Source organism: Populus trichocarpa, chromosome 12 (genome assembly GCF_000002775.5).
Source record: "Populus trichocarpa isolate Nisqually-1 chromosome 12, P.trichocarpa_v4.1, whole genome shotgun sequence".
Classification (NCBI taxonomy): Eukaryota; Viridiplantae; Streptophyta; class Magnoliopsida; order Malpighiales; family Salicaceae; genus Populus; species Populus trichocarpa.
This window is the reverse complement of record NC_037296.2, coordinates 5,648,820-5,676,118: the sequence shown is the minus strand read 5'-3', so window position 1 is coordinate 5,676,118 and position 27,299 is coordinate 5,648,820. Positions and strand designations below refer to the sequence as shown.

At 33.1% G+C, this 27,299-nt stretch overlaps 3 protein-coding genes across 6 annotated transcripts; 1 reads left to right on the top strand and 2 right to left on the bottom strand.

Moving 5' to 3' along the window:
- The first annotated feature begins 4,109 nt into the window (after positions 1–4,109).
- Positions 4,110–7,502, top strand: LOC7487078 (enolase 1, chloroplastic). 2 transcript variants are annotated; one of them, XM_052445860.1, is made up of 7 exons: positions 4,110–4,659; positions 4,854–5,161; positions 5,505–5,659; positions 5,745–6,059; positions 6,228–6,374; positions 6,462–6,512; positions 7,114–7,502. In XM_052445860.1, the coding sequence occupies exons 1-7, from the start codon at positions 4,253–4,255 to the stop codon at positions 7,177–7,179; spliced, it is 1,449 nt and encodes a 482-aa protein (XP_052301820.1). In that variant the 5' UTR covers positions 4,110–4,252; the 3' UTR covers positions 7,180–7,502. The 2 variants fall into 2 exon arrangements, with proteins under 2 accessions (XP_052301820.1, XP_052301821.1); XM_052445861.1 differs by having other exon boundaries at positions 4,112–4,659; positions 5,745–6,053; positions 6,222–6,374.
- On the bottom strand, positions 7,447–14,135 carry LOC7487077 (plant cysteine oxidase 3). 3 transcript variants are annotated; one of them, XM_002317883.4, is made up of 6 exons: positions 13,804–14,135; positions 13,205–13,356; positions 12,712–12,874; positions 10,552–10,752; positions 10,258–10,376; positions 7,447–8,225 (listed from the first exon to the last, which is right to left on the bottom strand). In XM_002317883.4, the coding sequence occupies exons 1-6, from the start codon at positions 13,925–13,927 to the stop codon at positions 8,202–8,204; spliced, it is 783 nt and encodes a 260-aa protein (XP_002317919.3). In that variant the 5' UTR covers positions 13,928–14,135; the 3' UTR covers positions 7,447–8,201. The 3 variants fall into 3 exon arrangements, with proteins under 3 accessions (XP_002317919.3, XP_024438128.2, XP_024438127.2); XM_024582360.2 differs by lacking the exon at positions 7,447–8,225 and adding an exon at positions 9,954–10,078; XM_024582359.2 differs by lacking the exon at positions 7,447–8,225 and having other exon boundaries at positions 10,093–10,376; positions 13,804–14,132.
- Positions 14,136–20,823: 6,688 nt separating this feature from the next.
- LOC7490077 (uncharacterized) lies at positions 20,824–24,860 on the bottom strand. Its single transcript, XM_002317882.4, has 6 exons — positions 24,394–24,860; positions 23,836–23,978; positions 23,005–23,148; positions 22,393–22,578; positions 21,880–22,004; positions 20,824–21,371 (listed from the first exon to the last, which is right to left on the bottom strand). The coding sequence occupies exons 1-6, from the start codon at positions 24,626–24,628 to the stop codon at positions 21,146–21,148; spliced, it is 1,059 nt and encodes a 352-aa protein (XP_002317918.3). The 5' UTR covers positions 24,629–24,860; the 3' UTR covers positions 20,824–21,145.
- Positions 24,861–27,299: the final 2,439 nt, after the last annotated feature.

Below are 27,299 nucleotides of genomic sequence, written 5' to 3'. Positions count from 1 at the left end.
AACACTATTAAAATATTCTTCATACTCTTAATATTTTTTTATTTTTAAAAAAAAATTGATATTGACCCGCTGCGGAGCGTGAGCCAATATACTAGTAAATACTTGTGTTGTGTTGGATTGTAACTAATTTTTTTTTTACATTCTTTGAACTTGAATGTAGGTTAACCGCTTGACTCAAGGTTCTACATGAGTTGCTTGGTGGTTTGAATTCTCCAATTGTAATATTTCACGAGACTTGGTGTTTGAACCCTTTCTCAATGGTTTGGAGTTTTGGCGAATGGTTTGGAGTTTTGGCGAATCGTTACTCAATGGTTAGGGCTTTTGGAGTTTGTTGTGTGAACCGTTTCTCAACTGTTACGACTTTTGGTGAATCATTACTCAACAATTGATAAGTTGTTTCTTGATAATTGTGGAACTTTATGAGTTGTTTCTTAACAATTGTAGAACTTGAAGAACTATTTCTCAATGGCTACTATTTTTTATGAACCATCGGTTTTGACGATTCATAATCTCCTTTCAACGCTAGAGCACCACTTTTCTTTAGCTCTTGATCAAGGTGAGTTCTCACTTTTTTTAGGATTTATAAACATCATTGGACTTGTAATCTTGTTCTCTATCCCTTCTTTTAAATATGCATTTTTTTAAATTGTGACTTTTAGGAATTCTTCTTCTTCCTCTAAAAAGTTCTTAGCAATTAAGGATAAGTATTGTTGAACAAGCCTTCATGCATATGGACCTATTATTGGTCAATTCGCTAAGAAATGGTTTTTCAAAAGCATTAAGTATTTAACTTCTTAATCATTTGAGACTTCTTGTAAACTTTATGGTCGTGGTGGTTCGCATCAAGAAGTTTTACAACTTTAATTTGACGGAGTCTTTAATGCATCAATCATGCCAGATAATATTGATGAATTGGTTAGACACTTTATTTGTTCTTTAATTCATGTTACTTATCATATTAACCCTTTTTTTATTATTCTTTGTTCTAGCTTAGTCAACAGGACTTAAAGAATGAATTTGATATGAATATTGGGCTAGAAATGAGTGTTGTTTATGTTGCTAGCCCAAATCACTATAATATTTTAGTTGTTAGGATAAAAAACTCTCATCCTTCATCAAGTTTGCCACATTAGTAACTTATTCATTGATCTATAACATTACCTCCACCAATCCTTAACAATATAAAGAGTAATTTGTGTACTTCTAGAGCTACTACTACTTTTGAGCCTTCAAGAGTAACTAGGTAATATGTTGATGACATAATAGGCAAGATAAGATCTTTCACTAAACCATTACATTCCTAACTTAGCTGGTGAAGTTGAGAAGATCTTCCACTCTAACGAAAATATAAAGATTGATTGTTTCTCTATCAGAAGAATGGTGACAGAGGTGATTGAAGATGCTAAAAAGCTTAACCATTTAGACTCTTCACTATGTCCTGTGATAACATCATAGTAGCGAGCCTTAGAAATTGAAAAGCTTAAAGGGCAGTTCGAAAATTTCAAAGCTCTTAAAGATGATATCTCTATATCGTTTTCCACCACTCATGTTGGGATAAAAAAACACAGAGGAACAACTCATGAAGCTACAACACAAGGACCAAGTTAAAGTCATCCCTCAAAGTGCATGAGGAAGAGCTTTTTAAGAGAAAAGTCACCTCTGGCATTAAAGTATATATCACCACAATTTCTACTTTCCTTGTACAAAGTGAAGCTGATGCAGTCATTTTTAAAAAAATTAAGAGGACTATTGGAGACCAAACTAAGAGAGTTATATGTACATAACTAGAAACCACGATATGCTAATAGTTTCTCATATCTTAGAACTTTTTTTTTCCTATCATTTCTTTTCCTTTGGAATGCTTTTTAGTTTTGGTAAAACAACCCCTTAGGTCAAAAATCCCTCAACAAAAAAGTAACTAACCAAACAAAGTCTACGTACCTGACTCAAAACAAAATTAATCGGGTTGACTTGAAAACACTAGTTCAACCTTGAACTAAATCGAAAATCATGGTTTAACCCGAAACCTTTGATTTGACCATAAACCAAACCAAAGACCACTGGTTTGACTCAAAAAATAAACCAAAACTTAAACCAGAAACCAAAACGAATCAAACTTGAAAAAAATACAAAAACTCAAAAATTATTTGTCAAAACGAATCAAAACCCATAAAAAATAAAGAATACGAAGAACACCAATGAACATTTAAACAAAACCCAAAAACACAAATTTCAATGGAGGTGGTGTTGCCTTTTAATCATGTCAGAAAAAGTAGATGAGGGATTGTAAAGTTTTTTTTTATTTGATTTGATTTTTATTTTTTAGAGTGATCAGATGATATTTTGAGGTTTAAAATTAGTTTATTAAGATCCTAAGGATGCTTTTGGGGGTGTTTTTAAGTAAAATCAAGTTGAAAGCTAGGATTTTGTTGTCCAAGTTAAAATTGTAATAGCGGACAACACGTTATTTGCATAAATAGACGACGTGTCGTGCACACTATTTAAAGAAAAAATATTTGGTATTGTCTGTCATTTTGTGTGTTGTTTTTTTTTAAAAAAAAAGAGAGAGAGAGAACCAAACTCATGGGCATGCCCTTTCAAACATGGGCACGCTAGGGCTTTTTTCCTTTTAAGCCAAGCGTACTAGCCTAGCCTTCTAAGCTTAGCAAATCTAGGCATTTATCTTTAATTTTGATTTGTTATTTTAACTTAATTTTATATTAATATCTTCTTTCTCATGTTTTTTTAATTGTTTAATTTGAATACTATCTACATATTAATTAGTCTTTTAAAAGGTTTTTATAATTTTATAACACCTCAAAGAGATTATAGTAATTTATATTTAAATTTATTTTTCCTTTTTAAATTTTAGATAAATTAGTTTTATATGCATTCTGCATTTATATGAAATATAATCATTTCTACTTAGCAACCAAACTAAACCTTTAAGATAAATACATGAAAAATATATAAAATAAAAAGTGTAAAATATTTGTATTTTTATAATTCTTAGCTTTTTGCTTTGAAAGTCAACTTTTCATTTTAGTTTTTTAATTAACTTTCACACTTTTTTTTCTTCTGATTTATCAATTAATATATTTTTAATTAATTATAATAAACAAATACATTATTTTTTTCATTCCTCAGTTAACAAATATTTTTATACCAGAAACCACATGTACGAAGCCGGTATTTTCTTCTCTGTATTAAAGATTATCCTCAATCCTACTCTCATACATTAACTAGTAATCACAAATGATTTTTAGGAGGAAAATAAAAACTCGGCCCGGCCCGGACCATCCCGGACCGGCCCATTTAATTAATTACCTGCCCATATAAAAACGAGGCCCCCAAATCAAAACATAGTACATTGGATGGACAGCCCATATCCAAAATGACAAATAATTCACGCATGATGGGTGGGACCCTGTATTTCTTAATAAGAAAAACAAAAGAAAAAACACAGGCACCCACCTAACCTCCTTTTTCGTTTTTTCTTTTTTGACTGTGGTTGACTTTTTGTTAGTTTTATGCTTTTGTTTGGGATTAATTTTTTTTAAAAAAATATTTTTTTATTTTAAAATATTTTTTTAAAATTATTTTTATTTTTAATGTTAACATATTAAAATTATTTAAAAATATTAAAATAATAATTTGATTGTTGACACATTTTATCTTTCTCTTGCCCCTTGAGCTTCCAAGTGAATATCCAACAACCATACTAATACATTGTATTTTATTAAAAACAAATTGAATTATATTTTAAAAAAAACTAAATTATTTTTTTTAAATGAATATATAAAAAAATAAAAAATATTATTTTAATATATATTTAAAGAAAAAATATATTTTAAAAAATAATTTATACAGCAATACAAAATATGCCTAAAAAATATATAGGTGAGTGATATGGTAGTAGTAGTTTCTTAAAATGTGTTTTTTTATACATATTAAAATAATATTTTTTAATTTTAAAAAATTATTTTTAACATAATATATTAAAAAAAATTAAATTTTTTTTTTAAAAAAATTTTGTTTTTTTTTTTTTGTTTTGAGAAATGGCCTCCCCAAAGGAGGGCAAGCTGGTTTGAAACAACACTTCTCTACCCGTCACCCCTTTGCTTTCATCGCTCTCTGGCGGACATTTCCACGTCCCATCCTCTCCCTCGCTTTATTTATTTAAGCAAAGCCAACAACCCCCTTCCCCTACCAAAAAACACTTCTTCCGAAGCCCAAAAACACCACCACCAAAATGGCCTTGGCTACACAACCAGCCACCAACTTCTTCAACAAAAAGAACCCTTTACTCAATAGCTTCTCTACAAAACAACCCAAAACATCAACACGGTCTTTAGTTATCAGAAACTCCGTGACTGTGGCTCCACCATCAACGGTCAGGATTGCTAAAGAATGCAAGGTGAAGTCAGTGAAGGCGAGGCAGATCATTGATAGCAGAGGGAATCCTACCGTTGAGGTTGATCTCGTCACTGATGATCAGCTTTACCGATCGGCTGTACCAAGTGGGGCTTCTACTGGGATCTATGAGGCTTTGGAACTTAGAGATGGAGATAAAAGTGTTTATGGTGGCAAGGGTGTGCTTAGTGCTGTTCAAAATGTTAATAACTTTTTGGGTCCTAAGCTTCTTGGTGTTGATGTCAGGTAAATTAAATATGTTACTGGTATAAAAGTAGATTTTTTTTAATTTCACTTACTGTTCCTATATGTTTCTTGGTCTCGTTTTCTTTTGGAAAATGTAAATATGATTGCTGTGTTTATGAGAAGTATATAGATATGATTTTTAAGAAAGTGGAATGAATTTCTGAGCTGCATAATCTTTCTTGACATTTGACTAGAAATCAAGCTGATGTGGATGCTATAATGCTGGATATTGATGGAACTCCAAATAAGGCAAAATTGGGTGCTAATGCTATTCTTGGAGTATCCCTGAGTGTGTGCCGGGCTGGTGCAGGGGCCAAGGGAGTTCCATTGTATAAACACATCCAGGAAATATCAGGAACCAAGGAGCTTGTTATGCCTGTTCCAGCTTTTAATGTCATTAATGGAGGCAGTCACGCTGGAAATAATCTGGCCATGCAAGAATTTATGATTCTGCCTGTAGGTGCGACCAATTTCGCCGAAGCACTCCGAATGGGCAGCGAAGGTTAGCTAATTATTTCTATCTGTTCTAGCCGTACATTTACTGTCTTTTAATTATAAATGTTTGTTGGTTATTTGATATTTTCCACCACCTAAAACGGGGAGAAAAAAAAGAATTAAACTACAGTTAGTTTAGCATCATGAATCAAAGCTGAAATGGATGTGGATTTAATATTGTTGTCAACCTTGTGCAGTAGTTCCACCTGCAGTTTCTAATTATGTGGTTTCTGAAGTTAAGATCTTTTCTTATGATTACCATGGATGGAGTTCTTTAGTGTTGCCCTTTACTTCAAGTCCCCATCTGTTATGACAACGACTGATAACTGTTTTATTTCTTAACGTGACAGTGTATCATACACTGAAGAAAATTATTGAGAAAAAATATGGACAAGATGCTTGCAATGTTGGAGACGAGGGGGGATTTGCTCCCAATGTTCAGGATAACAGGGAAGGACTAGTTTTGCTCATGGATGCGATTGAAAAGGCTGGATACACAGGAAAGGTAGACAGCAGTCAGTTTCTTTTTCTGTTTATGCTGCAGGTAAAATTTTGCTTATACTTAATTTGAACACAAAATAATGATGCAGATCAAGATAGGAATGGACGTTGCTGCTTCAGAGTTTCTCAAAGATGGAAAATATGATTTGAACTTTAAAAACCAACCAAATGATGGAGCTCATGTGCTCTCAGCCCAAAGCCTTGGTGACCTCTACAAGGATTTTGTCAAGGAATTCCCTATTGTGTCTATTGAAGATCCCTTTGACCAGGATGATTGGAATTCATGGGCTTCACTACAATCTTCAGTTGATATCCAGATTGTTGGAGATGATTTGTTGGTCACAAATCCAAAGAGAATCGCTGAGGCAATTCAGAAAAAGGCTTGCAATGGCTTGCTACTGAAGGCGAGCATCAAATCTATCATGTTCTCCTTTTTATTCCTTATATAGAAGTTACAGCCTTTATTTATTTATTTATCCATTTCTGCTCTCAGAAAATGGAATTTGCAAGTAAATTTTTTTCCACATTGATGGTGCAATTAAATTGGTTCATCTTGATCCATTGACTTGCAGGTTAACCAGATAGGTACAGTGACTGAATCCATTAGAGCAGCACTTGACTCCAAAGCTGCAGGTTGGGGTGTGATGGTCAGCCATCGTAGTGGTGAAACTGAGGATAACTTCATAGCTGATCTTTCTGTTGGCTTGGCCAGTGGACAGGTTTATTATCTAAACTCGTTATACTATGCCAGATAAACTGCACAATTCTTTTGTTATGGATTTGACTGTACTTGTTGTGTTGTATAGATCAAGACTGGAGCTCCTTGCAGAAGTGAGCGGTTGGCCAAGTATAATCAGGTAAAACTTTTAGTTTACCTGCTCTTTGCCCTTTCAAATATTGCTGCAGATGCAGCTCTGTCTGTCTCTCTTATTCCTTTCAACCCCCCCCCCCCCCCCCCCCATCGTTTACTTTCAGCATTCTTATTTTCAAGTATGATGCTTTTTCCACCTCTAGGCAACACCTAGACCTCTCTCTCACAAACGGACATGGAGAGGGCTGAAAATGCAGCTAGCAACAATTCTGATATCAGTGCAGTATTGCATTATTGTAGCATATTCACAATGTGGTAGCTTCCTGTAGGTCTAGTTAGATCAAGTTGATAACAATTAGAGCCCATTTTAGGAGATTTGGCTTAATTGGGTGGTCTGATACACCCTTTTTAAAACATTCTCGACAGACTGAGATTTTGATACAACAAAGAGGAATTGGTGTCCTTCTGCTTATCTCGTAAGCTAAAGATTTTATCATCCATCCCCCAAGAATATTGTGCTCATCTAAAGCCTTTCTTTGTTCAATAATTTTGCCTATGTTCTCTTAGCTGCAGAAAATGGTTCTGTTTATTTCATTTGTTCAAATCTACGTTCAACACTTTACTGGTGAATTTCAATTTGCTTGCAGCTTCTGCGCATTGAAGAGGAACTTGGAAATGTGCGATATGCTGGTGAAGCTTTCAGATCCCTTTAAGGATATTTTGTGGAAAAGGAACTGGATCAAATTTAGCGTCATGAAATTCCAGAGCTACAAGTTAAGTGGACCTGGAAAGTCTAGTGAGATTTTTGACCTAACCAGTCAGCATGTATGCCAATTAGAAACAATTTCCTGATCAGCTTGGCATTTTAACTTCTAAATGTTGATGGGAACAATTGTGCCTCGGAATAAGAAAGTTTAGCTGGTATGAGTTAGAAAGCTGAACTCGGTTATATGTGACTTTGTGAGTTGGTTCCAGATCTGTACTGCTGCTGTTTCTATGTTGTCTTATATAATAAGAAGTTTCTTTGCTATCTAAACTCATTAAATTCAAATGACTAGATTTTCTCCTTTTGATATCATCGTGCTGCTACATGCTAGGTAGCTGAACTTTTGCACTACTTTTGAAGCTCTCCATCACTAATCTACGCATGAAGTTTTCATGCTTGAAATAACGACAGTAGCCTCTTTGGAGGTCCAGCATCTCTGGGTCTCTCGAGTGCGCTGTTAGAACTTTTAAGCACAAAAAATGACCTGTGCTAGTCTGTGGAGGTTGACTGAGATCGGAATATCAAACAGCAGGTGCTATATATCCATCTGAAGCTAAGATCCATTGCTGTATGTGGAGCTGTCCAGACTAAGTAGTTCTTTCTCGTCGTTCTGTATGCAGTTCTTTCTAGAGAAAAGCAAGCATATGTAGTTCTTTCTCGTCGTTCTGTATGCAGCTGATGCTACCGGTGCCAGCCATTAAAGGACAGGATTGAAACTTTATTCAACTGCATGATAAATAAAGAAGCAATACTATAAAAATAAATAAATTAATTAAAAGCAACAACAGTTAAAAAAAAAAAAACGATGATGATGATGCATAAGTTCCCAGTAATGACAACTCATCTCTTGAAACTCCTGTGCTTGTCCGTCTCATCTCAAACTGTTTGGTGGAAGCCCATTCCCAACGACCAAGTACGTTCCTGTGTCATCTGGAGACAGATGGCGCGACGTTCTCTAGAGTAAGGAAATCAACTGGCAGGTGACATGTTGACCTATAAAAAAATATATATATGTTTTTCAATATTGTAAAAAGATATTGAAAAGATATCTATATAATTTACCAAAATAAAAAATAAAAAATATCAAAACTACATTTCTAATTAATCTAAAGATAAGAGAAAAAGGCAAATTAACAAAATGTTTAAGGTAAAAACCAAAAAAAAAAATTAAATTCTAAAATATATAATTTCAGCTACATGGAAAAACACAAGTAAACTTGGGTAAGTTCACCAAACCCCTAAGACCTAATCATGCAAATAGAACAACTCAATAGAAGATAAATTGAGAAAAAACTGGAAAATTCAATTCTCAAACTAACCTAATGTTTAAGGATGAGACTGAAAAACATACAATCTAAACAAAACCCAAAAAAAACTTAAGTCAACTCAGGTTAAACTGTTAAACCAGCGACCTAGATCATGAGACCGAGATAACTTTATAAAAAAATAAAAAAAATCACAAAGCACAATCTCTCGATCAACCTAATGTTGCATGATGAAATTAAAAAAATAATAATTAAAAAGGACCTAAAAAATTAATGTCAATCGGCCTATTCTTTTAAACTCGTGATCCAACTCTTGACACGGAGATTATCTCTTAGTAGACAAATAAAAAATCATGAAAGTCTAATTTTTAATTTACTGAATATCAAATAATAAAATTAAAAAAAATATTTATTCTTAAAAACAAAAAAAAACAATCAAAAAATTAAAAATTAAATTAGACAAAAAAAAAATTAACACCTCGCTATCTCGGAGAGTTCAACACGAAAACCAAGAAGAAGAAGAAAAGTGAGGAGAAGAAAGAAAATGCCCCCGAAGTCGCACCGTGGACGCTGCCTCAAATGAAAAAACTCGCTTCCAACACCAATGAGAAAGCTACACATGCTGCCTGAGTGTGACAACTTCTCTAATACACTGACACATGTTGTAGCTACCAACCAATCTTCCCTTCCCTTGCACACTCAAGTTATGAGTTCTAAAAATTTTGATTTTTTGCTTTTTTTATTTAAAATAAATTTTTTATATATATTTTTAAATCGTTAAAAATAATTTTTTTAAAATAAAAACACTTCATTTTAATATATTTTTAAACAAAAAAACATTTTAAATTGTTACCGCTACCACAATCATCAATATAGTCCCTCATTTGTTTTAGTTTCAAATATAGTTATTTAAACCTCAATTTTTTAATGTACAGTGATCTCTAGGAGGTCCCAGTAACGACTTAGTTTTTTTTATTATTATTTAATGCGATGAGTGAGATGTTCATTTCAAAAATGGTTTGTAATACGTTCTGTTGTTTATATAATATTTCTCAGTGCGTCCAATAACAGACAATAGATAGAATGTTTGTGAATGCAACCAGTAGGATGCAGATAAGCTGACCAATAATCAGCTCAAAAGCGGCAGTTTTCGGCAAGAAGTCGTGCTAGAAAATGCCATCTACCAGCTGATCATATCCATTTCAGGGCTTCCTTTCATTCATGTTTAGAAGATACTGCTTTACAAACTAGCTAGGTTCTACAAGACTCCAGTGGATCATTTATCAAACAAAATAATTAACAAAGCAAAACTCTTTCAGCTGCTGAGCAAAAGAAGCTACATTTTGGTGCAAGTTGCAGGTCTGGGGCAAAGTCTCGAGTATAATGATCAAGAGTACCCTATGATACACTGAGCATCAACAAAACTGCAGCAATCTGAGACCCCAGCATGACATGGTGACAAAAGAATAAATAACAGACTTCTATAACCACACAATTCGCTGAAGGTAGAGATGGCTCTTACAACTTACTGAGAACTACAGATTTATGAGGATTTTCTGCATTTCAAGTCATTTTATCCTACTGAAGAAAAAAGAGAGCAAAAAGATATCCTCGGCTATGTAATCAAAGAGAAATCATCCACTGAGTTCAAAATTCAACATTCCAGTTGCAGTTAGAGTTAACAATAACATGATCCTGAGTAAACAAAACTGGGAAGAGAATTACAGGTAATGTATTGATCAAACAGATGAGAGTTAAACCTTGACAGTTGGTCCTGTGTATGCTCCTTGGCGCATATAGAGATCAGGTGTTTCTACCTCAGCAAGCCATGCTTGGTCATCTATTTTTTCAGCGCTTAACTCAGCTCCATTTCCTATAGCTGCATGGTGATATGTTAAAAAGCTATTCAGCTTTGTTGCATGGTTAAACAAGAATCCAATATGAATTTCACATGCTTCGACTCGTATATGCAGCAAGAATAGTAGAACAGCAAGGAAAGGGGGGAAAAACGGTGATTGAAATTATAATAATGAAAGAAAATAAAGGTTACTTACAGGACGTAGAATAAGGATAGTCATGGTAATAAGTACATTTTCTGCCTGCATCTTCTCTGTAAGGAGGTGTAAGAATGTCAAGCACAGCACAAGAGGTGACTGCAGTGAAACAATGCAGATTCCCACCACTTTTTGGGAACAATACTGACGTCCCACAGGGAGCTGTCGAGACTTTATCAACTGTTAACTTCGCCAACCTTACTGCCAAAGATGGGCATCATTAGCCTGCACCTCTTTATACACGAAACTCTAACACATAAGATAGTGACTATAGCAAGTGATACCTATTTTACTCTTTGTAACCCAAACTAAAGCAAAACATGATCCAAACAAACAGCAAACTTACTGACAGATTTTAGTGAATGCACCTACAGGGGACAGAAGTCCACAATGTTAGTTACAGTCAGTCTCATATTCTGATATCATATCACACAGTTTTTGATGGCCTGTATTTGGTGGAAGTTCATACGTGTGAATTTGAAACTATAATTCAATAGACCAACTTCAATTCCAAACACTGCTAAATGATGCAAGACAACATAGCCCATAAAGGGCTGCTTTACAATAGTGTTGTCACAGGCAAAAGGCACTAAAAGGCGCGAAGCCTGTAAGATGCCCAAGGTGCTCACCCGAAAGAACCAAGGCAATATGCTATAAATTAAAATATATGTGTGTGTGTGTGTGTGTGTGTGTAATATTGTATTATATTATATAAATCTAAAATATATATCTTCTCAATTAAGATTTGATCATTAGAAAATCAAAAGAAAATATAAAATACCATAACATAGTCATATAAAGTTATATTTTTCACCCTAAAACAAAATAAGATAATTTAAAGTGGTAAGTAACCAACTAGATTAAAAAGCAAAAACAAAACAAAACAAAAAGTTAAAAATTTTGGTAGCATAACACCATTAAAATTAACATGTGAAGAGAGAGAACAAATAGCATGGGGGGGGGAGAGCAGAAGCTTGAAGAATAAAGAAATTAATTGAGAAAAAAACAAAAAGATGACAATAATAAAATATAGAGCAATAAAGAAAAATAATTAAAGTATTCCATGTAGAGATGTGTTGTTCTCCGACTCCCACGGTTGAAAAAAGAAAGTGTGGCTAGTGTTTCTCTTCTAAGTGTATGTTTGTCTTCCACTTTATTGATTTTTTTATCCTATTTTTTTTATAAAAAAATACCGCTAAGTCGTTTCTTGTGTTAATTAAAAAATGGACAAATAAGTCAAAATATAAATGAGCTAAAAAAAAATCCAACATAAAAAGAAAAACTTCATGCAGGTGCTAGCTTTAATGCCTTGCACCCGCTCACAAGGCGCTCGTGTAGGCAACGCTTCATTAAAATCCATCGCCTGTGGCTAATATAGGCGATGAGGCCTCGCCTGGCTTGGCCTGGAGCGCCTCAATGCCTTTTGACAACACTACTTTATAGGGAAAATTAAAGTATTCTTGCCAACAGGCCAACTATTTGAAAAGTGACATCATCAGTCAGTTACTTTAACTAATTAATACCAAGAAATTCTCATTACATACCCATGCACATAGATACATACACTCATTGACTCATGTACACAAAGATGTATACATATTTACTTATCTGAACACATACAGATACACATATAATATGGGATGTCGGGTCTGAACAATATAATGGTTCTGAATAAAAACCATCTCTATTATGGGGCATGGAACAAGTGAAAATTATCTATATTAGGCCAATAATTTCATTACTAGTCTGCTCAGCTTTTGATTAAACAGAAAAATGTTAGCCAGCAACCATCAACATATCTGAGCTTGCTTGGGTGATGCATCATGGAGCCTTGATTTTATCTAGTAAGAAGAAAATGCAGTAAGATATACATTCCTTAGATTGCAGAGACAACTGACAAAAAGCATTTGAATCCATGGATTTTCATTTCAACTTGATCTTGCTTTCGAAAAAGGTGAATCATTGATTAAAGATGGACCCAAACTAGGAGTGGATAGAAGAGAAATACTCAAATAACTGTAGATGATTTGGAATTAAAACCCCAAATGAGCACACAAACTATTCCAATTCTTGATGGTAATAAAAAAAATAAAATAAAAAAGATAGTGAAAGTTCTAAAACTGACAGGTTGAATGTTGAAAAGGCTCTCAAAAGGCAAACCTGCTGGATAACCAGGCCCCTTGCTTTTTTGGTAACGGGAAGGCTCAACCCAATCATAAGCTTTCACATGCAAAGAGCCATATAGAACTTTGCTGAAAACTGTCATACTAGGATGGTCATGAAGTGGAATAACGGAAGAAGTTGGAAAGCAAAATATACACATCTGCATAAAGAGAATCGTCATATCAAACAACTTTAAACATCAATCTGCACTTCCAGCCTACTTCTCAAAATCAGAATATATTATTCAAATAAAAAACTGCTCAAACAATATCAAGGAGAACTTCAGCACAAATATTTTGTTAGTCGAGAAGCACAAACACCAGCAAAGAAGAAAATTTAAGAAGTGAAATGGTACTAAATTAATTCTAACTATCATTACCAAAATCTACCAACAAATTGATATATATATATATATATAAATGAAATGAAACACAATAGCTACCCCAACATGAACAAAATCATTTTTCAGAAAGAAGATGGTAACGCTCACCGTAAAACTATCACATTCAAAAATATCTACGTATGTTATGGATTGAGCCCATCGAGCAACCCTGGTCAACCGATTAGGTCCAAGAAAGCCATGCCCTCTATCATCATCTCGATTTTCCTCTCTAAGCCCTACATCAGCAGGGCCAACCGTGTCTGTACAACAGCAGAGCAGTGCACGGAAATTTGTAGCTTAGAGTACTAGCAAGCTAAATAATGAAGCACATAACGAACTGTCACTCATTCCATAACTATAAGAGAAATTTGAGAATCAATATATTGATGCAGCAATAATGCGTTGGCTCTTCCAATATTATTGCAACTGTATGTCATTTCATACTTTCATCCTTAAGTTATATCATGAGAACTCTGCTAAAGTTTTCTAATTCCAACAAAAACTGAAGGGATAACCAATACACACACACACAAACTACACAAATTCCAATTATTCTTAAAAGGTTTCAACTTTTCAAGTTCAGCTTCAAAACAAAGGAAAACCCAAATCAAATTCTACATAATTCACAAAACCCACTTGAGAATTAAAGTAAACAACATAAGAAGAAAATTATAAACATAATAAGAGCAAATAAAAAAATGAAATACCCAAAAGAGAGCAGAGTTTCTGGATGGCACGAGAGGAAGGAGGTACCCCGGAGGATGTAAAGGTCTTTTTGCAGAGTTCATATAAAGCTTGAACTTTGGAAGACGAATTCTGCTGCTCTACCATGTTTATGTGTTTTCTAACACTGAAAAAGGTAAGCAGTTTTTGCGTGCTCTTATTACTAACCTTTCTTGCCTTATCAAGATAGTAACTATTTGTTATTATTCGTTGCGTTTTTTGCTGCTCTTTTAGTTGCGTTTTGGAATTTTGAGAACATTTTGATCGTGAAAATTATAAGAACAACTAAAACACGCGGGGAAAGCAGTATAATCCTTCTTCTTCTTTTTCTAGATAGCTACAGTATTACTGACATTGTTTTTATTTCCTCAACATATAGTTTTTCTTTTCCTTTTCTTTTTTTTTTTATAATTTTTTCATAAAAAAATTTGTTGATTTTATTTTCTAATATTGAGATGATTGAGAATTTAACTTTATAATTTTATCTTCTTATCAGATTAAAATGATTGTAGATTTGTCAAGGTAACGTAGTTTGTTCCAATTTATGGATTTGGTGGGTTTTTTAATTGAAATTAGTTTTTTTATAGTCTATTTTTTTCTCATATTATTAATAAAATAGTTTTAGAAAAAAAAATCATATTATTAAACTTTAAGAAGTAACAAAAATTAAAGAATATGGGGGAAACTATTATTCACCCAACACTTATTGCACTATAGATTACAATGGTAATCCACGATATTTTGCTTTTCTTTTTCTTTTTCTTTTTTTTTTTATAATTTTTTTTCAAATCTATTTTTGTCGATTTTATCTTTTAAAATTGATATTGTTGAGAATTTATCTTTGTAATTTGTTTCTTTTTATTTTACCTTTATATGAGATTAGTGTGGTTTACGGGTTCGCCAATGAAACTCATGTTGCCACGGTTTACGAGTTTTGTGGATTTTTTTTTATTGAACTTGATTTTTTTATAGTCTATTTTTTCCTCGTATAGTTAAAAAAAATAATTTTAGAGAAAAGTCATGTTATTAAACTTTATAAAGTAACAAAAATTAAAGGGTGTGAGGAAACTACTATTCACCCACGCACATTACATTGTAAATGACAATACTAACCCACAATGTTTTGTTTTCTTTCCTTTTTCTTTATGTTTTTTAATTTTTGTTATGATTTTTTTTTAATTTTTTTTGTCGATTTCATCTTTTGATATTGGGATGGTTGAGAATTTAATTTTATAATTTGTTTCTTTTTATTTTACCTTTTTATAAGGTTAGCATGGTTTAAAGGTTTGCCAGGGTAACCCGGGTTGCCATGATTTATGAGTTTGGTGGAGTACTTTTTTCTAATTGAACTTGACTTTTTTATCATCTATTTTTTTTTTCATATAATTAAAAAAAATAGTTTCATAAAAAAACTATGTTACTAAACTTTATAAAGTTCATGGACCTATTCACAGGTTTTGCTAGTTGACTTGGTTCGCAGGTCTAACAAGTTTAACTTTTTTAAATTTGATTTTTTTTTCATTATTGGATACTGGTTTAATTGAGAATTCAATTTCATGATTAAATAAAAAAACTTTTTATCTAAAAACACATCTCGATATTGAGTTGATGTTTGATTTCACAATCATCTATTTTTGTTATTGTATAGTTAAATAAAAAAATAGATTTAAAAAAACAAATTATAATCACAATGGAGTCCATAACCTGGTTCAAATATTTGGTGTACTAGCCCAGCTTACTTGATTCATATGCTTGACGAGTTTACCTACCAATAGGATATGCTTTTTTTTATTTTTGGTCTTTTAATTGTTTTTAATTTATTATTTTTCAATTTCATCATTTAATATTGGATTGGTTGGAAAATGAATTGCATTATTGATTTTTGTTTGCTTTCTAGGGTTAATTGTCTAAAACAAAGTGTCTATTTTTAGGTCGGTGCTTAATTTTGTGAGCATATGTTTTTATCATATAATTAAATAAAAAAATTGTTAAACACAATAAAGTCCATGACCCAGGTCGCGAGGGGAGTCAATCCAATCTGTCATTGTCTCAATAATTTTTTAAAAAATTATCATCTTGAAGTTTTTTTAAAAGCTAAGTCATGTTTTTATTGATTATCAAAATTGCATTTGAATATATAAAATCAATTAATTTAAATCAAATTAACTATCATACGGTTTAATTAAAAAGTTAAGTTAGGAAAAAAATTGAATCGAAAGGTTTTAAAATTAATCCAGTTGATCAAATTTAATAATACTATTAAAAACACTCTTTATACTTTAATATATATATATATATATATATATATATATATATATATATATATATAATTCAAACCATTACAAATGAATATACTAATGCCCTACATGCTCATACACAATATTTTAGATGCATGGTAAATTCTCAAGTACATGGAACCTTTATTGATGGTAACTCACATGTAGCTTTTTGTGTACCTACTCATCTTTTTTTTTTCTTTCTTTTTTTGTACCATTCAACCACACACATTAAGATGTTGTTTGGTAATATGATTGCGGGTGAGGTTCACCCACAACCACACATATCAGCATTTGGTAAAGAAAAAAAAAGTGATTTTTAAAGATAAGACCCACCAATTTTTGCAGTCGTGCCGCAGGTTTTGGAGAAGCAGCATTTCATGGGGATTTCTAATGAACAGTGGAGTCATGCTTCATTGTCGCACTGTTCACTAAAGTGAACAGTTTTTTTTCTTCAAAAAACCAGTGTAGTTAATTGATTTCACTCGCACTATTCACGTGAACATGAACAACAATTTTTTTTTGTTTTTTTTAAAATTAGTTTAAGGTGAATTAAATTTACTCGTACTGTAATCTCAATTTTATTCCTGATAATATTTTACCTAATTTTATAGTTCTTATCGGATGAATTTTGTACGTAATGGAATTGTAAATAGTTTAATGGAACAATAAAAAAAAATTTATATAAAGTATAATTTATTTCATGATGTAACAGCAATAGTTAAATCCATAATATTTAAATTAAAAACAATCAATATTAATATATATTTTTTAAAAATTATTTTATAACCTCAATTTCAAAAGCATTTTTAACCAACACATTAAACTACTTTTTCTTCAACCTCAATTTCAACCACAGTTTTAACCAAACACCTATTTTTTCAAACCAACCTCAACTAAAAGTACTTTTTATAAAATAATTTTTTTCAAATCACAACCACAACAGCTACCGCAATACCAAACACTTTATTATTCAATTGATTTCACTGCAGTAATATCCCATCACGTCACAAGCTTTTAACTGGAAAGCTTTTAACTGGAAAGGAAATTGTAGAAGTTGTCTTTAAACACAGACCTGAGACTGTATAGCAGAAAGCTTTCTTTGTTTTTATATTTTAAAAATATTTTCAAAAATTAAAAAATTTTATTATTTTAAATTAATATTTTTTTTTATGGTTTTAGATTCCGCTAATTTCAAAAATAATTTTTTAAAAATAAAAAAAATATTATTTTAATATATTTCTAAATAAAAATCAATTTAAAAAATAACAACCACAATCAATCAGATGTTTCGGTCTTCCAATATAGAAGTAATAATATATTCCTCACATCAATCCATACGTCAATAACATCAATAACAACAACACTGGTTGTGGTGTGGGACAAGACTAGTAGTAATTATTATTATTGTTATTATTATTATTATTACTTTCTTTTTTTGAAAAAAAAAAAACAATGGTGTGGGACTCCTTCGTGTTTGTTTTTTTTATTATGGAATTATTAAAAAAAACTAAAAAGGTTCTTGGTTTTATTTTATACTAAGATAGTATTTGATATTGTAAAAGTAATTATTTTTTAAAGTATTTTTTACTTGAAAATATATTAAATAATATCTTTTATTTTAAAAAAAAATTATCTTTGACATGAACACATCAAAATAATCCAAAAATACCAAAAAAAATTAATTTATTAGACATGAACATATCTCTAGCGACATACGAGATCCAAAGATGAACTTTCTTAGTACTGTTGGAATCGTTTTAACGAGGGCTTCCTTGTCGGGTGACTCGTGAGATGACCTTCTTTCCTTTCCTTTCCTATTCTTTTCTCTCTCCTCTCCTCGATCTATATGTTTGATTCTCTTCCAAAATAGCAAATTGGGTTGTTATTTTTTTAATGTCAAACCTAGTCTTCATTTTTTTTTTATTATTTGTAGCAACAATTAAGTTTCATTTTGTAAAATTAACATTCAATAAACCATGTAATAATATTTGAAATCATAAATCATGAACAAGGAGAGACAATGTAAGATGAAATAAATATTAAAAAAATGATGGAAATGCAACATAGAATGAACACACAATCCAATAATGGTTGTGATAATTACCCAAAATATACTTTTTTTTTCTTTAATTCTTTTTTTTCACTTGACTCTTTTTTCCCAATTTAATCATTTCATATCGAGTTGATTTGATATTGGTCTTAATGATTTGTTTCGGTTGGCTTAATATAGGGTTCTCGTGATGTCAAGAATAAGTTCCAACGTTGAGTTAATGTTTAATTTGACAAATTAAAATTTAGTTTTATTGATTCAAAACAATTAAAATTTTAAGGTTCGAACTTGAAACCGAAACAAATATTCAGTCTTATTTTTTTTCATTGTGCATGGAGCACTTTTTTATTATTTTAATCTCCAAAGTTTTTTTATTTTTTCATTTTTGGTCCTTTTTTCTTAAGGTTTTTACATTTTGATTCAAAGCTATATTTGGTTCACGTTTTAGTCCTAGAGTTTGAGAAAGGAGAGAGGGGGTCACCGAGAAACGAGGGAGGAGGGAAGAAGTGACCATAAAAAAAGTTGTTGATGAGAATCTCGTGATCATATGGTCACACAACCCACAATCAAGATTGAAATATGATTCTGAAAAGCCAAAAGATGTCTAATAAGAGTGTAACACAATGGAAACATGTCACAAGGCACTAGTATTATTGGAATTAAATCGAATGACGCCACAAAACTAGTTAATCTTTGATAAGTCAGTTTAGTTCTTTCAAGAACTAAAGAATGCAAGAATCACTCTAATATCTAAGCTGAAAATTCAAAATGATATTATTCAATGACTTCCAAAATTTAAGCTTATAAAGAGTTTAAATACTCTTAGAAAATAACCTTAATAGATCTATCATTGTGGACTATATTGGCCCACTTACAAAGTTGACCCAAAACATATACTAAGAAGCTTAAAACATTAATTCAAACAAGCCTTGGATCTTAACTAAAAACTAAATATTAATTAAGTCCAAACAAGCCTTAGGCTATAACTGTAATAATAAAAATAAAACCTATAAGTTAATTTTCTATATTGTCGTGATAAGAGAAGAAGAAAAGAAAACAATACAAGTCTGATATAAGGTTTATTTATAGCCTACAATGCAGCAAAAAAAAAATTAGAAATCAAGGGAGAAGTTTTCACCCCTATACTTTCCAAGATAGAAAAGGATTTTAATTGTAGCCTTTTATTTATCCTTATTTTGAAAAGAAAAGTTGGTGTCTTTATTGTTCCTTATTGCCACCAACTAATTATCCTTCCATCACTAGGAAAAACAATTAAAATTGCTGGAATATTCTCCTTGCAAATCTAGAAAGCTTTGTCGCCATCTTGTTTCCCTTTCAAGCTTGGATTCTTTATTTTTTTTTTTTTGTGTTCTCCTCACCTGACATGAAAATAAATTAAATAAGACAATCTAATATATAAAAGAAATGATTAATTTTTCCACACATAATAGGAAATCCATAATTAGTATAGAATCCACAAAGCACATGGAAACAATATAAAAATAAGACCGAAACTAGTGCAAAATTGGCAACCATGTTGCTGAAAATTCATGGCCCAAATAAGGTTAGATTAGGCCCCTATTGCACATAAATTAAATGCACTAAGACCTCCTCTTAATGCTTCAAAGTATCTTTAATTTCTGTCTTGGCTGATATTTATAAGACTAGTTCGTTTAATACTTCTTTCAATGCCTTCATTTTGAACCTTGTGACCCATATGGAACATATAATATGTTCTTAATGATGTTTATCGACTGATCAATATCATCATCTTTCTCCTCGAAAGGATTTGACCTCAGACCTAGGTCAAACAAAGTAAGCTCAGCAACCTTAAATGTAGCATTAACATCATATTCACTTGAGAGATCAATTTTGTATGCATTGTTATTAATCCTCTCTACAACTTGAAATGAACCATCACCACAAGACTATAATTTTGATTTTCTATGGTTAGAAAATCTTTCTTTATACATATGCACTCAAACATAATTACCTGGTTGGAAAACAATCCACTTACAATCCTTATTTGCTTTAAAGGCATACAACATGTTCATTTTCTTAATATGTGATCGTACTCTCTCATAGAATTGTCTCACTATCTTTACCTTCTTTTCACTCTCTAAAGTTACCTTTACTTGCACAAGCTCATTCAGCACCTCCTTTTAACTTCTTGGCATTTAATCTTCTGATTAATCCAATTAGCACTTAATGGATCTTAAATTATAATGGGCTGATCCGTAACAGTTTCAAGGGAACTCCAATTCGCACTTCGAAGTGGATATTAAGTTATAATAGGCTGATCCGTAACAGTTTCAAGGGAACTCTTGAATACATGATAATAGTGCACACAGGTACTTATTACAATGAGAAGTTTATTATCAGAACCTCCTTTTTGCAAACGAACTGCCCTGCTGGCTGCTGCTTGCTTGTTTTGCCTGAGAAAAATCTATCAAGCCTCTATCCCCATGAATTTCTTTTTGTTGATTTATAATTGTATCCTGGGAGAAACTCTCTTTGCTTGTATACCTGATGATGATCTTATAAGCCAGATAAACTTGGATGATTTTCTTCATTCCATGCTCTATCATTCCATAAACGAACTTGGACAAAAATGTAGGAGAAACATCTGCCCTTTCATCCAAAATGCCACGTCCCACAAATATCAAGCTAGTACCTGTCACCAATTATTATCTTTCAACAAAAAAATTGAATATTTGTGTGCAAAAGACAATCCAGTTCCATAAATTACAGATTGTACAATTAAACAGGATAACGATACACTGAAATTAAGCCACTGCACAAACTGACAGCTACTGCCAAAAAGGAATCATCTCTGTAACCCTTCGAACAAGGAACTGCCACTGCTTGTTTTCACTGCCATTTTCACTTGAATATTTTAAACATCCACAATCACAGGAGTATTGGAAGTTGCTGAGCTGCACAAGCATCCGCTGCATTATTCCCAATGTAATATTCTTTATGTTCTATATTATTATCTCAATTTGAAAACTTTGAGATCAGCTTGTCAACATGAATTATAATATCATCAATGTGTGGGCGGACTGCTGCCTGAGGCTGAAGCATCCATGTCACGAACTGATGAAGAGCTTCTGGATATGGAGGTTTGGGTCCAGCTGGCCACTTTATCTGTGCATTTACAATGGCCAATTGAAGGCTTCCTCCAGACTCTCCAAGTGCATATTCAAATGGAGATACTCCATACCTGCAGAAATCAGCCGTTAGAAGTAGAAAAAATGTAGCTGCATTTGAGAGATACATAAGATCTGGCTTCACCTTAAAAGGGCAAGGCAACAGATTTTGAAATTACAAACAATAATTAAGAGGAAAAGCAAACAGTTCAAGGAAGTGAAGTTATCCTTTCTAGTTTCAGAAAACATATGATGCTTACATGCTTGCATCGAACACAACAACAAACGCACAAAGCATGCATGCACTTGCACTCACACAAATAATATCTAATCATATATGCCATATAAACTAATTTCAATACCTTTGAAATAAAAATTGAAAGAAAATAATTCTAAGCAAAATCCTAAACCTAAAATGATACAAATGGTAAGATGGACACTGGGTTCCTCAATAGTGGTTTAGAACAAGTATAAAAATAATCGAAAAGTTAACTGCAAAAAGTTAGAAGTACAGAACACAAGTAGCTACAAATGGTTTCTGAGAATTAAATAAAAATGATGACTGAAGAAGATGATCCTCACATTATTGCATATAGTGTGCATCCAAGTGACCAGATATCAGTTCTCTCATCAATGTCTGCATGGCTTGGGCAATCCCACAACTCAGGAGCTCTGAAGGGTGCTGAACAATGCTCGGACGCCCATTCCTACATTAGCCAGCCAAGTCTAGTCATGATATAGTGGGCCAGTGGCAGATGCTAATATTACAGAAATCCACAAGCTAAACAAACTAAACTAAACAGGTAAAGGCAGTTTCCTTGTGTGGAAATAGATTCATACTCAAATATACTTTAAATACATTTAAGTTTTTTTATGAAAAATAAATGCAGAAAGAAATTGGACAAAACATTAAATAGAACGAAGCTTTAAAGATTGTACAAGTACATAACTGAAACCCTTAAAATACATATTAGTGACATGGATGTGCTAAAAAGGCTGCTGAAAATAATATTGGTGAAAAATTAATATAAAAGAGTAAGAAATTATAATCCAAAACAAAGTGAAAGGAAAAGGAAGAGAATAGAAAATGATTACCTGCAACTGTAGTGCCTCAGAGCGAGATCGAATTTGCTTCCTTGCAGGTCGAGCACTCCCAAAATCCATCAATATAGCAAGAGGTGAATGTCCTTTCCTATGTGTCAGGAGAACATTACCAGGTTTGACATCATTGTGTGCATATGGAGGATCAAGATTGTGCATATTTTTCAATCCTGCACAAAGCTGCAGCATAATCTTTCTTAAGCGTGCATAGGACACAATACAGTTGATGGATATCAAAGTATAGCGTAATATTTCTTAAGTGTGCATAGGACACCATACAGTAGATGGATATCAAAGTATGATATCTACGCATACAAAAAGACACTATGGATGTAAATAAAAAAGGGACAAAAGTTACAAAACATTCTCTGAATTAATTCTAGGACATTAAAGAGCAAATGCAGGAACACTAGACCCAACTCGAGTAGAAAACTAAATAGTGATTTCCATATACAAGTAACAGTAAGTTTAAATGATGGCCAGATATCAAAAAGATATCTTACACTGTGGTATTATGTTATGAAGCCGATCCTGCTTTGTGCTAGGAATGTATTGCATAACAAAAAAAGTCAATATAAAAGAAAAATTTGTATTATTGCCATTCACCTGCCGAAATATTTGAAGAACATCTGTGGTAGAAAAAAATTCCTTTTTAGATTTCATAGCAGCAGAGTTGTCCAGTAAGGTTCCATCCAAGTGAACCGGAAATAACAAATATGCTTCATGGTTCCAAGATCCTTCTTGAGTAGCCTTTAAAAAAAAAGGACATAAAAATGCTTGAGTTAAAGGTACAAAAGAAGAGAGTTGAAATAAGTTTCCTTGTCACTAATTCTGAAGTACAAATAAAAGTCAACCCCAATGTGATCAAATGACACTAAAGGATCTTGGCCTCGTGTTAGGAAAATGGTTCGTGGCTGGAAGTTCCTATTCATCAAAGCAATATGTGTGCAACCCACGTAACATTTGCACAGAAATTATTTTCAAAACTACAAACTACATAGAAGCTCCTATTTTTCTGTTATACAATGAGTTAATTACTTCTATGCATAGGTTACTAGCTATGAAGATGAAGGTGATTCTGAAGTGATAGTTTCATGACTAGAGAGTTCTATGCCCTGATTTGATATGGGAAAATGCTGTGTGATAAGAAAACCATGCAGGAGATGCACACACAGATACAAACTCATACACATTAAGAAGTTCCAAACAAGATCCAGAAGGGAAGAAGGGAACATGGGTACAATTTTCTTAAAAATCTGACTTAACACCAAATGAAAGCTCTACCCTCAAAAGCTCTAGAGTTTCCCAACCATGAAGCACATGGTCAGAGTATGTCCATCCATGAGAATCAGATGCCTTAATAACAAAGGCAACATCAACTTTATGAGAAATCCACCTACAATAATCTGAAAAGGAAGAACAGCTTGCAGTTATTACCTTAACGGAAATAATAGCATGATCAAGCAGAGGAAGCAGATTGGAGTGATTGAATAATGAAGAAACGCGAATCTCTTCCCGCACAAATTCCAATTGCTCATTATTCTGAATAAGAACTTTCTTCATAGCATAAGTTCCATCAACTGCACAGTATTTAAAGTCAGACCAGAAGTGTAATTGAATTCATTATGTTCTCCAAATGCTAAACAAAGTTGCAAGCACACATATTCTTCGAATTAAATGGCATATCCAACGCATGACAAATGGCATAATTTGCGATTGAAAATCTTGTGGATCAGGGATCGATAACCCAATATCACAGTAATAATCACTCAAACACCATACGATGATCTCCACGTAAATGAAACACCATACTTGAAGATCCATAACCAGATCATCCCCATTTAAAATAAAAAACAAAGAAAACTCATATTTCAGCAACCAAGATCACAAAATTGAAAAGAAAATACAAATGCAATAGCTTAAAACATGTTTCATTAATAAAAAAAAATAATTTTTTTTTTTAATTAAGACTTGAGAATGAAGAAGTAAAGGTACCAGAGAGATGGGATTTGTCCTTGACTTTTTTAGAGAGGCCACCGCCGACAGCAGCACGACCACCACTAGAAGCAGGAGAAGAGACGTTGACCACCTCCTTAACCAAATACACATAGGCAAATCCACCTTCACCTAGCTGCCTCACGATCCTGAATCTGTTCTCGTTGATCCACACATCTCCTCCTCCGTTAACGGCGTCGTATAATGCATTCAGCCCCGAAAAAGAGCACCCCATCTCTCTCTCTTCTCTCTTTCTCTGTGTGTGTAAAAGAGCGGAGGAGAGTGGATCTTGGACTCTCTCCTCTCTCTGGGTTCTTTGGTTCTCTGAATGGAAAAACGAAATAAATTTTTACTTGCTTATTTTATTTTTTATTTTGCTGAGTATTTTCCTTTTCTTTTCCTTTATCGATCTCAGTAACTTGCGAGTTTTTTATTCTCTTGGATCTCTCAAAAACGGACACAAACCAAACAAAAAAAATTAAAGGCATAACAAAATGAAAGAAAATAGATGTGAGAGAGTCTACCTACAACCGCGTTTCATTACGAGTTAAATATTTTTAATTTTTATCCAGCATCATTGGGTTACGCTTGACAGAATGACCCAATAGTTGAGTACCTATCTGGGCCCCATATAATTGGGTCATGCTTGGCAGAAGAACCTAGCAGCGGTGGGTCCTGTTGGACAGCAGACCCAAACATCATTGGGTTATGTTATGTTGGCCCAAAATGATATTATATTATAGTATTTATGATTTGTTTTTTAATAGATTTTGTTGTTAAAAAATTATCTTATATAATAACAAAATATGAAGTATATTATATGAATAAAAAATTTATTTAAAGCTCCATCAATTTTAAAAAAAAATATGAAGTATAATAACATTCTTTTAGTGTTTATATAGTTAACTTTAAAATGAGTTAATAATCAATTGAAAAATATGAAAAAAGAGGAGTCTCTAGGTAGAAGAAAAACAAATTCAAAAAAAAGGGACTCTACCAGGTTTTTGCCGGGTCGCTCGAATTCCGGGTTGACCTGATGGGTTGACCAATTTCCCCCAACCTAATTGCAGGCTTGAAGTTCGAATGAAACAGACTCAGCCAATGCTATTAGATTTTGGTGGCAACAAGGCCCCACCTTAGTTGGTCCTACTCGCAGCTCTAGGCCTACTGTTGTTGGGTCTTGCTAACAACAATACCTAGCAGCAGTAGGTCCTGCTAGCAGTTGGGGCTAGCAGGAGGACCCACTGCTGCCGGGGCCTCGTGGCAGTAGAGCCCAACTTTAATGGGTTCTTTTTGCAGCTTTGGGCCCACCACTGTTGGTCTTGCTATCACCAATACCCAGTAACAGTGGGTCTTGTTGTGGGCTGGGCCCACTGGGTCTTTGTGAAAGTAGGACCCAAATTTAGCATGTCCTGGTTCAGCTGAACCCACTACTGCTGGGGTTTGCTGGGCACCTAGACCCAACATTATTGGGTCATGCTTTACAGAAGGATCCAGCATCATTGGGTTACGCTTGACAGAATGACCCAATAGTTGAGTACCTATCTGGGCCCCATATAATTGGGTCATGCTTGGCAGAAGAACCTAGCAGCGGTGGGTCCTGTTGGACAGCAGACCCAAACATCATTGGGTTATGTTATGTTGGCCCAAAATGATATTATATTATAGTATTTATGATTTGTTTTTTAATAGATTTTGTTGTTAAAAAATTATCTTATATAATAACAAAATATGAAGTATATTATATGAATAAAAAATTTATTTAAAGCTCCATCAATTTTAATATAACAATATTAGAATTATAATTTTTTTGAATGTTTTTATTTTGAAAAAAAAATCAAGAGGAAAAAAAATCTTAATTTGAAGTAAAGAAAAAAATATTTTTTTTAATTTTTAAAAGCATTTTTGAAAGGCAAAAACAAGCATGCTTCAATAAGGAAATTCAACCCAACCTCAAATGAAAAAAAAAATTTCATTTATTTCTTCTTTACTGTATGAAAAAGAAAAAAGTAATAAAATCTTGGGTCCTATTAGGGGCAGGACCCAAATTTAATGGGTCCAGTAAGACCTCACGCCATTAACTCTTGGTGGCAGCAGGAACAAACACTATTGGGTCCTGCTGCAATGACCAAGCAACCCTTTCTAACTTACAAACAAAAAAGACAACACCCCCATGTGCAAGTCCACAGTTAATTGTCTCTTGATCCACAGTGAATATACAGTAGAAATCCCACATGTTTTAGAGTTTCTTATAATAATTATAACTTTTTGGTTTATAAGTAGTTTTATTTCAAATCAATTATATATTTCTTAAAGAGTTCAATATGACATTTAACTCACAAAATTTTATTAGAAACTAGTATATTAGCTCGTGCTCTGCAGCGAGTCAATATTCTTTTTTTTTTTAATGTGAAAAAAATTAAAAGTATAAAGAATATTTTAAGCCTCTTGGGTTTGACGGTCATGCTAGACCTAAGCGCTTTTGGCCACCCTTGGGTCTGACTTCAATGCATGCCAAACCCAAGAGACTTGGGTCTGAAGGTCATGTTGGTTGCCCTTTGGGTATGGGGGCCATGTCAGACTTAAAAGCTTTGGGCCTGACATCAATGCATGCTCAATAGTGTTGTGTTTGGCAGTCATACCAAACACAAGAGCCTTTGGCCGCCCTTGGATCTGGAGGTCATTATAGACCCAAGAGCCTTGAGTCTGGCGTTTATGCATGCCCAAGAGCCTTGGGTCTAGCGGTTATGCTTGACCCAAGCGCCTTGGGTTTGGGGGTAATGTCAAACCCATGAGCCTTTAGCCGCCCTTAGGTCTGGGGGTCATGCCAGACCTAAGAGCCTTGGGTTTGGCGTTAATGCATGCCCAAGAGCATTGAGTTTAGCGGTCATTGCAGACCTAAAAGC

Coding starts and splice junctions, on each gene's coding strand:
- LOC7487077 (XM_002317883.4), bottom strand. CDS start 13,927: ATGGTAGAGCAGCAGAATTCGTCTTCCAAAGTTCAAGCTTTATATGAA. Junction 10,377..10,551: donor CTATCCTTATTCTACGTCCT/GTAAGTAACCTT, acceptor ATCACCATGCAG/CTATAGGAAATGGAGCTGAG. Junction 8,226..10,257: donor ACACAGGACCAACTGTCAAG/GTTTAACTCTCA, acceptor ATTTTTTTATAG/GTCAACATGTCACCTGCCAG.
- LOC7487078 (XM_052445860.1), top strand. CDS start 4,253: ATGGCCTTGGCTACACAACCAGCCACCAACTTCTTCAACAAAAAGAAC. Junction 4,660..4,853: donor CTTCTTGGTGTTGATGTCAG/GTAAATTAAATA, acceptor ACATTTGACTAG/AAATCAAGCTGATGTGGATG. Junction 6,513..7,113: donor GGTTGGCCAAGTATAATCAG/GTAAAACTTTTA, acceptor ATTTGCTTGCAG/CTTCTGCGCATTGAAGAGGA.
- LOC7490077 (XM_002317882.4), bottom strand. CDS start 24,628: ATGGGGTGCTCTTTTTCGGGGCTGAATGCATTATACGACGCCGTTAAC. Junction 23,979..24,393: donor GGACAAATCCCATCTCTCTG/GTACCTTTACTT, acceptor AATACTGTGCAG/TTGATGGAACTTATGCTATG. Junction 22,005..22,392: donor CTGAGGCACTACAGTTGCAG/GTAATCATTTTC, acceptor TGGCTAATGTAG/GAATGGGCGTCCGAGCATTG.